General features: G+C 42.6%; 1 protein-coding gene across 1 annotated transcript in view; it reads left to right on the top strand.

Annotated features, from left to right (window-relative positions):
* The first annotated feature begins 8,001 nt into the window (after window positions 1-8,001).
* Window positions 8,002-9,612, top strand: part of HGD (homogentisate 1,2-dioxygenase) — a 42,491-nt gene continuing 40,880 nt past the window's right edge. Inside the window, exon 1 of the mRNA XM_005875352.2 lies at window positions 8,002-8,175. Coding sequence (XP_005875414.1) covers window positions 8,161-8,175 — 15 coding nt within the window. The 5' untranslated portion in view covers window positions 8,002-8,160. The remainder of the gene's footprint in view (window positions 8,176-9,612) is intronic.

Below are 9,612 nucleotides of genomic sequence, written 5' to 3'. Positions count from 1 at the left end.
TTTAAAACTAGGGGGGAAACAATAAATTCACTTTATACTCCATTTTGATTACATTTCAGAAGTACTTGGAAACCAAGGTATGCTGAAAGAGAATGCTAAAATAAGAATATTAGAGAGTGCTTTTAGAAAGACAGTCTTCGGAATCTGCAAAAGGATGGTTAAAGCACTTTCATCAGCTAGAATATTCTCCATTCTTTCTTTGCATCCTCCCCCACAAGACTTTGTCCTGATTTCTTTTTTGACATAAAGGAGAGCTATGCAAATCAGGATCTGTGTGTGGAATTTGGCACAAGTGTGTTGTGACCCAGACTGTGCAGTTAGGAAGAAGAAACCAAATGAATACATAAAGACCTAAACCAACTAACAAATAAGTCAATAACTCTTTCTTTACCCTTCTTCTTTCTTTCTTTCCCTTAATTAAAAAAAAAAATCTATCCCAGTTTCTTTATGTTCTTCCTAATTAATAAATAGTAACCCATCACCGGGGACTTTAAGGTCAACCTTGAAAAACTGATAATACTCCTCAACTCCATTTCTTTTTACTGTCAGGCTTGACTTTGAATTACAGTTTTCTAAGAAAAAACAAAATTTTTAACAGCCTAAGTTTGTTGCAAGTATGAGTAGCAACAAATAAGGTTGTTTGCCAAAATGAAAGTTATTACCCAAAGTTTTTCAAAAAGAAGGCTTTGAAGCATTACAATTTGTGCTGAGACTTCCTGAGATCTGCTCATAAAAATTGCTCTTAAATAAGTGTAAGTACCAAAGTGCTTCCTAAAAAGTGGTAATTAAATCTTTAATTTTCTTACTTACTAATGGAACAAGTTGCTAGCAGTAGAGAAAGACTTTTTTCCTGTTGTGATTTAAATGTCTAGACAATGTCCTTAGTCATTGTGGAGGCAACCAGATGTGCAGGCACATGGCCAGTCATCTGTCCCTCAGATGGTAGGACCCTTACTTGGAAAGGATTTGGGTTGGTCCTTCATCTTAGTGCTCTAAGAAGAGCTGCTCCCAAAGGGTTTGATCCATATCAGCTTTATCTTGGGTTCTCAGAAGTCCCTGAAATTGAAACACCCATGATGTAATCCAAGTGCCTTGACACTCCTGCTTTCCTGTGCATTGTGAAAATGCACTGCATGTGCTGGGGCATTGGACTGAGATGAAGAGCTTCTAATTGCTGCCATAATCAGAGCATTGCAGTCTTTGTTTCAATAATGTGGGCTGTGCCCAAGCTGATTTTGCTCAGTGGATAGAGTGTTGGCCTGCGGACTGAAGGGTCCCAGGTTCAATTTCAGTCAAAGGCACATGCCCGGGTTGTGGGCTCGATCCCCAGTAGGGGCATGCAGAAGGCAGCCAATCAATGATTGTCTCTCATCGATGTTTCTCTCCCTCTTCCTTCCTCTCTAAAATCAATAAAAATATATTTAAAAAGGTATTAATAATAATGTGGGCTGTAGCACCCAAGGTAGGTAGAGCCTTGCATGAGTGTTTAATAAATCTTGGTTTAATTGAAATTTTTAAAGCATAGGTAGCATCTGTTTGAAGAAGATTAAAGGTCTAACAGGATGTCTGCATTGATTTAATATCTGTTAAAATTCAAAGGACGATACTGTTTTGGAGAAAGGAGGAGAAGGAAATAAAAAATTGATTTCTCTGTAGTCCCAAGACTGAGTTAAATCACCGTGGTAGGAAAGGAAGGGTCCCAGGAAACCTAGCCCTGGAAGAACCCTGAGCCTCAAATACTCCACAATATGCCTGATGCAAAATTGGAGCTGGAGCCTGCAAGGGCTGCTCCACAGAGTAGAAAGGGGATCTTACTTCCAGTTACAATTCATCACCTCCATTTAAGGACTTAAAGCAATTACTTTCAAACTCAAAAGTTAGTAAAAATCCTCTGAGTGTTTGTTTAAAATGCAGATTCCAGGAATTATCTGACCCCTGTCTCCCAGTGCTATGTATATAGGATGGGGCCAGGATTTTGTACAGTTGATCCCTAAACAACAGATTTGAATTGCATGGGTCCACTTATACTCGGGTGTTTTTTTCAAACAACAGCACCACATTTATTTTCTCAGCAGGCTAACTGCTAAGCTTTACCAAGGTCATCTATATATATAAAAGCCTGAGTGACCGTTATGCCCCAACGATCAGTTGACCAGTCACTATGACACTCACTGACTACCAGGGGGCAGACGCTCAACACAGGAGCTGCCCCCTGGTGGTCAGTGCACTCCCACAGCCAACCTCCCACAGTCCTCCCCCTCCCCCCGGCTGGCCAACCTCCCGCTGTCCCTCCCCTCTCCTCCTGGCCGATGAATCTCCGAAGTCCCTCTCCCAAGCCGGCCAAGCTTCTGCTGTCCCTCCCCCCCTCCTCCAGGCCGTCCGGCCGGCCCTAATCACCCTGATAGGGACTGGGTGAAATGGCCCGATCAGCCCCGATTGCCTGCCAGGCCGAGGGACCCCACCTGTGCACAAATTCAAGTCAATAAATAATGGTGAAGAATGAAACCCCCAAACTCCAACAAAGTTGTACGGTCTTGCTCAGTGCCATAAAGTGCGTCAAGTAATCTATCAGTTCCATGTCTTTATTGGAGACATCTGTCCTAGAGTCCTCCATCCTCTAAGTCCATTTTGGAGTGATTGCCCAGTAAGCTCTCCTTTGCATTACCCTGTACAATCCCCAGCTTCCTGCAGATGATGTTTTCCAGTTTCTTGGTATGGCTAGGTGGTCTTCCAACTGGGATGAATTCACATACTCCTTCAGGAGGTACATGAGCACAGATAGTTTTACAGGAGTCATTTTTCAGGTCATCACTTTCCCTCTGTCCTTAAAAATTGAAATGCTTGTGAGTGCACCTCAATGCTGGTTCTTATTTTCTACCTCTACTTTCACTGTTACCCTTCCCCACTACGGAAAAGGAGCATCTTATGAGTAGTACCATAGAAACATGGTATATTGTCCCAAGCTGTACTTGTCTTCAGGATGCCAACGAAAGGACAATTCTGGATATTAGTTTTACTTAAATAAGGACTTTTTACCACTTCTTACAATTGTTTTTTTAAATATATTTTATTGATTTTTTTACAGAGAGGAAGGGAGAGGGATAAAGACTTAGAAACATCGATGAGAGAGAAACATTGATCAGCTGCCTCCCGCACACCCGTGACTGGGGATGTGCCTGCAACCAAAGTACATGCCCTTGACCAGAATCGAACCTGGGACCCTTCAATCCACAGGCTGACGCTCTATCCACTGAGCCAAACCGGTTGGGGCACAATTATTTTTTTTAAATGCAGAGCTCTTAAGGAAGATTTCCAGAGAACAAAGCAAAGAGTTTTGGTAAGAAATATCCAAGGTTGTGACACATTCTTTCATGGGATGGCTTCTTGAACTGTCAAAATAGCAAAATAACATTTTTAGCAAATATAATTATACAGGCAAAGGTATGTACAATTAAAATTCTTACTTTCCCAACTCTTTCTGAGTTAATGAATTAGACAAAATGCCTCAAAGTGAAAAGGTAACATTTAAAGTCAGTGTTTCCCATAGCTAGATAACCAAGCCTTTTTCAATCAGATTTCCAACTATTTCCTTGCAACAAAATTAAAGAAGACCCTACTGAGTTGTTGATTGGCAGGTCATTAAAAATAATCTTTAATGATAGAACACTATGTATTTATTAGTATTTAATTCAGGAGGAGAACTGAGTGACACCATAGCAAAATTCCTTCCAGGCATATCTACTATTTATATGAACACATTTTCTCATGCCTATGTCTGTAGAACCAAAAAATAAGCTTAAGTGATGCTAAATCTTGTCTCATTCTAAAAACAAGAATTATTAATTATGGATATAGGAATTAATGGGGGAAGGGAACCATCTACCTCATTAAAGAAGCATTTCTGGAAAGACTTTACTTTTTATATTTAACTAGAGGCCCAATGCACGAAATTCATGCAAGGGTGGCCTTCATGCAAAGCTGCCTGGATCCCTCCCTCGCAGCCATGGCGGCTGCAGCTCTGGCTTAGTCCGGGAGGACATCCGGTCTAATTAGCATATTGTGCTTTTATTATTATAGATAATTATTTATCAAAATATGTAGTCTTTATGAGCCACTGTCCTAGAGAAGAGTCCTCCAGTCTCTTGTCGGGAGGTAAAGCACCTGCTGATAGCATGCTGGAAGTGCGCTGGGAAAGGAGGCTGGAGGTCTCAGCAGCACTTGGTGTTGTTCCTAGTCCCCACTCCCTGGTGCCTATAAGTGTGAAACTTCTCTGACTTTTCTTCCAGGGCTTCTGTGGAGCGTAGGCCTATCTTGTGCTAGAATCTGGGAGAAGCAGACACCTGGGGTCTCGCGTTCCTGGTTCTTTTCAAATTCTTCACCTCACCTATTCCCCATGTTGGTGTACTGAATCCATCCTCTCCTGTCTGGTTTTTAGCATCTTTGTTCTTTTTGCTTGCCACTTTGATATTGTGACTCTGTTCTGGTCCAGTATATGTCTGTCTTGGCCCTACACACAACCTGCTCCTTCTACTGGTTGTCTTTGAACCCTAAAGCACGTACCCAGCCTAGAAGGTCCCCCTATTCCCCTGCTTCAAATGTCTGACCAAACCTTCCCTTTCCTGGAAGCCTTCCCTCACTAGACCCCTCCACTCTGCTATTTCAGTCACCCTGCCCTAAACCCAGGTCTTTGAATGCACTGCACTTCCCTTCTCTGTCTTGGCACACACTCTGCCCTCTGCTCCATGCCCTACCCAACTCTTATTCTATGTGACTTGGCTCAGGCATCATCTTTGGGTAGCCTTCCCTGCTCTCCTAGTCTGGGCGAGGTGGCCCCCCATTCCTTCCAGTAGCACACTGGACTCTTCCTGTCGCAGCACATATGGCGCTCTATTGTAATGGCCCGTTTGCCCCCCATTCCTTCCAGTAGCACACTGGACTCTTCCTGGCGCTCTATTGTAATGGCCCGTTTACCGGTCAGTTTTCACCAGTATGCTGTCCTGCTAGAGAACAGGACTGAGGCTCAGTCATCTAGTGTCCCCCACGTCTCACAGGGTCTGGCAACTAGCAGGTCCTCGATAATTGTAAAATAAAGAAATGAGCCCAGCTGGTGTGGCTCTGAGCTTTGACCCATGAACCAGGAGATCATGGTTAGATTCCCTGGCAGAGCACATGTACAGGTTGCTGGCTCAACCCCCAGTAGGGGGCATGCAGGAGGGAGCTGATCAATGATTCTCTTTCATCATTGATGTTCCTCTCTCCCTCTCCCTTCCTCTCTGATATCAATAAAAACATTTTTTAAAAATAAATGAGTGTGTGATTACATTAAAATGGAAAGCCAATCAGCACTATCTGTCCCTGTGTTTTATTCTCATATCCCCTTTTGTGTATATAGCATAGTGCCTGGCACTAGAAGTGCTTGTTTTATTAAATCATTGCTATAAAAACAGAAAAAGACAAGAAATAGTTCCCACTTGGAGAAATCCCTAAAATTCAGTGATAGGTTTATTATTCAATTTTAAATGTTTTCAGGGCCCTCAAAGTAATTTTCATCTAGTCAAGGATCTGTTACCACTCTCTAGGAAATCTCTCACACCTCAGGAAGAACCCAAACACCTCTTCAATCTGCCTTCAAAGCTGATTCAATGGAAAGAGCATAGAAAGTTTATGGGCCCTGGCCGGTTTGGCTCAGTGGATAGAGTGTCGGCCTGCGGACTGAAGAGTCCCAGGTTCGATTCCGGCCAAGGGCATGTACCTTGGTTGCAGGCACATCCCCAGTAGGGAGTGTGCAGGAAGCAGCTAAATCGATGTTTCTCTCTCATCGATGTTTCTAACTCTCTATTCCTCTCCTCTCCCTTCCTCTCTAAAAGGAAAAAAAAAAAAAGAAGAAGAAAGTTTATGGGAAAATAAAGCGATAAAGCTTTTCCTTTGTCTCTTACTGGCTCCTATTTATTTAATTTTTTTAACCACCAAAGACTAACTTTTAAGATCGGTAGAGATTCAAGATCCAATGTACTCATAAACTCAGTTGCAAAAAAATATTTTTCTTGAATTCATTTTTGATTATTCTTGAATTTACTTTTGAGTCTGCAAACTACAAGAAATATAAAAACTCAGCCTTCATTAAGCTGGGGTCTATAGCCCCTTCCTCCCAGGTTTGCATATAAATTCCAGGGAAGCTTGTATAATACCACAGTGTCATCTGTCTATGCTGATAATATGCTGAGATGCCCTATACTTAGCAGCCTGGTCCACACAGTTTGCTGTCCACCTGTCACTTGTTCCTATCAGCATGGCCCCTTTGGTCTGGCTTTCTCTGTCTTAATTCTTTAGACAAAGGCAAATCAATCTGCTGCTGCCCTGGTATGCTAGAGCCTGGGGACCTCCTCTGGAGGTTGCTGAGACCCATTCATCTGAATGGGTCAGCCATTTGGACTTGGTTTAGCTGGTGGTTCTCCTGGTCTCACCTGGAGTCATCCATGTATCTGCAGTCACCTCGCAGCCTCATTCACATGGCTGGCAGTCAGTGCTTAGCTTTGCCTGAACTTCTCTCTCCGTGTGGTCTCTCATTCTCAAGGAGGCCCGCCCAGCTTTGCATGGTGGTCTCAAGTAGCAAGAAATGGACAAATCCTAAGGCACAAGCACTTTTCCAGCCTCTGCTTGTGTTATGTTTGCTATTAGCCAAAGTAGGATTCAAGGAGGTAAAAATAAAAAATAAAAATACTCCATCTCCTGATGGGAGGAGCAGCAAAGTCACATTGCAAAGGGGCATGCATACAAGGATGGGAGGGTACTGTGGGCATTTGTTTTGCAACCTATCACAGTGGTTTTATTCATTCACTCATTTAGTTGCCAATGTTTCAAAATTGGAGCTTCATATAAAAGTCTTCTCTGGGAAAATCACCTAGCCTACTTAACCCATTTATATTTCTTGCCTGGTCTGTTGCACTTGAGTTTGTAATAATAAAGCCTGGCTTACAAGATTTTTTTGTGTGAAATTAAATGAGGTAATGTCTGTGGGGAAATCTGGCAAGAGGACGCATTCGATATATGGTTTCTTCCTTCCTGAATACAAGTAGCCACGAAGTTGATACCTGACCATGGCTAAGGAGAATAGCCAAGATGAAGGACAAGGAAGTCATGGAAAAAGTGACTGGAAAGTAATCCCTTGGTCTGTTTTCAAAGAAATAAAGGGATGAAGAAACAAGATTCTTAAAGAATTTATACGAATTTAAGGAATTGAGGGAGCAGTAATAAACATCTCAGTTTGCTTTGCTTCAAAAGCTCTGAACAATTCACCCAGCTCATCCTTAGGAGGCACCTGCTGAGAGCTGTCTAGACCCGGTCCCTATGTGTAAATACCTGTGCCAGAGCATAATTCGTCTTCTCACTGGTCTCCAGAGAGTGACACTTCCCTATTCCTTCCTGTCCTGAGTCAGGACTGAGTAGAGAAGTCTCTGCCATACACAGCAGGCACTAACTACTTCAGTTCCTTTCCTAGAGAGCTTTAAATTCTCTGCCTTCAGGCCCTGGCTGGGTGGCTCAGTTGGTTGGAGCATTGTCCTTACACCAAAAGGTCATGGGCTCAATTTCTGGTCAGGGCACATACCCAGGTTGCGGGTTCAATCCCTGGTCTGGCTTGTGTGGGAGACAACCAATTGATGTCTCACTCTCACATCGATGTTTCTCTCTCTCTTCCCCCCTCTCTATAATAAACTTTTTTAAATAAAATAGTCAAAGCCAAATCTGGGCCAAATCAAAAAATACAAATAAAAAATAAAAGCATGTCTTTGTGTGAGGATTAAAAAAAAAATTATCTGCCTTTAGTAATAAGTCTTTTTTTTTTTAAATGGAACAAATAATTAGTCAATCTTTACCTCAGGTGAAGAGGAGACAGGCCTCTGAAGACTCTTCCAGAAACAGCCTGGGGTCAGTAAACAAATGCAATTGTGTAAGCAGTTAGTGGAAAATAAGCTTGCTGGACTTTCCTCCTGCTTTACCAGTTAGGCAATTCTGTGGTCAGTTTGAGCGACCTGCTGACCAGTGAGTGGTGGGAATAAGAACATTCAGCAAGTGGTTTAAAGAAGAAACAGAAGCATTTGGACTTCATACCCTCTCTGGGCTTGGGTTTCTTGAAATCACCAGGCCTGCAGCAGAAGGAAAATGGCTACACTGCAGGTAAGAAACTACCAGATAACTTTGCTGTGGCTCCTTCAGCCAGAACTTAGGGAAGCTTCAGAGAATTCCATAGTGTCAGAGTTAGAAAAGACTTATGCCCTGGGCCAAGCTCCCATCTTCAGAGGTTTCACTGTGGTGTCTGTGGACCTGGCTGGGGCTGGGGGCGATGAGGGGGATGAAGGAGAGATGATTTTTAAAAAGGAGAGTTGACGCTTTCATCGTTCATTTCAAATATTGTATTGGGAATCTGTAGATATCAAAAGGGCTCCCTCCCACCACAGACAGACACATGTCTTACTGTTTTTCCCCAGCCCCCCACTCTCCAATACCTTCCTGGTACTGAAGCTTTCTGGACGGCCTCTAGCTGACCAATTACATTTGTTTAATCTATTCAGTCATTTTGAGGCCCACAAACAGCCCTTGGCCAGTAGAAGTTCTAACACTTCCTCTAGGAAATCATTCCTTTTTATCATTTAATGTGCAATTGAATGTGTGGGTTAGGTGCAAAGGCACAGGATACACAGAGAGCCTGCCTGTTCTGGGGTCCAAGACTGTTTCAGCTAAATTCGAGTTGCTACAGGGACAGTCAAATTGAGATGCCCCAAGAGGTGGTTGGAGGTATAGATCGGGATCTCAGGGGAGTGGGTAAGGCTAGGAGAATAGATATGGGAAATCATCATATCAAAGGTGTAGTTGAAGTCTTGGAGGAGTGCATAAAAACTGTGTTTCTTAATGAACATCCTGTGGGGGAGTTCAGCAGGGGTTGGAAATATCCTTACCATTTATAAATAAATTATATTTAAAATCCTCCCCTGCTGAAATTTCTAAGCAATTTATTATGCACAGAGCCAGCACACCAATGTAAATTGCATGCTGGTCTTTGTTCTTAGTTTCAAAGGCATTCATCCCAGCCTGCTGTCTAAAGGTTAGCTCTAGAGATCAGGAATCCAAACACAGAAAGCCAGATTGCATCATTCTAATCAATAAGCCTTATATATTAGAAAAAAAAAATTCTCAGCTCTTATTTCTTCATTTTAATGGATATGTCAACACAAAGCCTCAGATGAAATCACATTTACATAAAAGCAAAACTAGGGGAAGAAAATTCAAAAGATAAAATTAAATTAAATTTAAAATAGACCATACCCTGTGTTCTTAAACTGCTTTGCTTCTATAAGTCTTGATTTCCTCTTTTCTAAAATGAAGAGCTCTTTGCTCTGGCCAGTGTCTCAGTAGTTAGAGTGCCGGCCCATGCACTGAAGGGTCATGGGTTCAATTCCCCATCAGGGGCACCTACCTGGGTTGCAGGTTCTATCCCTGGACCTGGTCAGGGCCCCCGTGGGAGGCAACTGATCAATGTGTCTCTCTCACCTCTCTCTCTCTCTCTCTCTCTCTCTATCTATCTCTATCTCTATCTCTATCTCTATCTCTATCTCT

Source organism: Myotis brandtii, unplaced genomic scaffold (genome assembly GCF_000412655.1).
Source record: "Myotis brandtii unplaced genomic scaffold, ASM41265v1 scaffold46, whole genome shotgun sequence".
NCBI lineage: Eukaryota > Metazoa > Chordata > Mammalia > Chiroptera > Vespertilionidae > Myotis > Myotis brandtii.
Note: the sequence above shows the minus strand (reverse complement) of the source record. Positions and strands in the feature narration are given on the sequence as shown.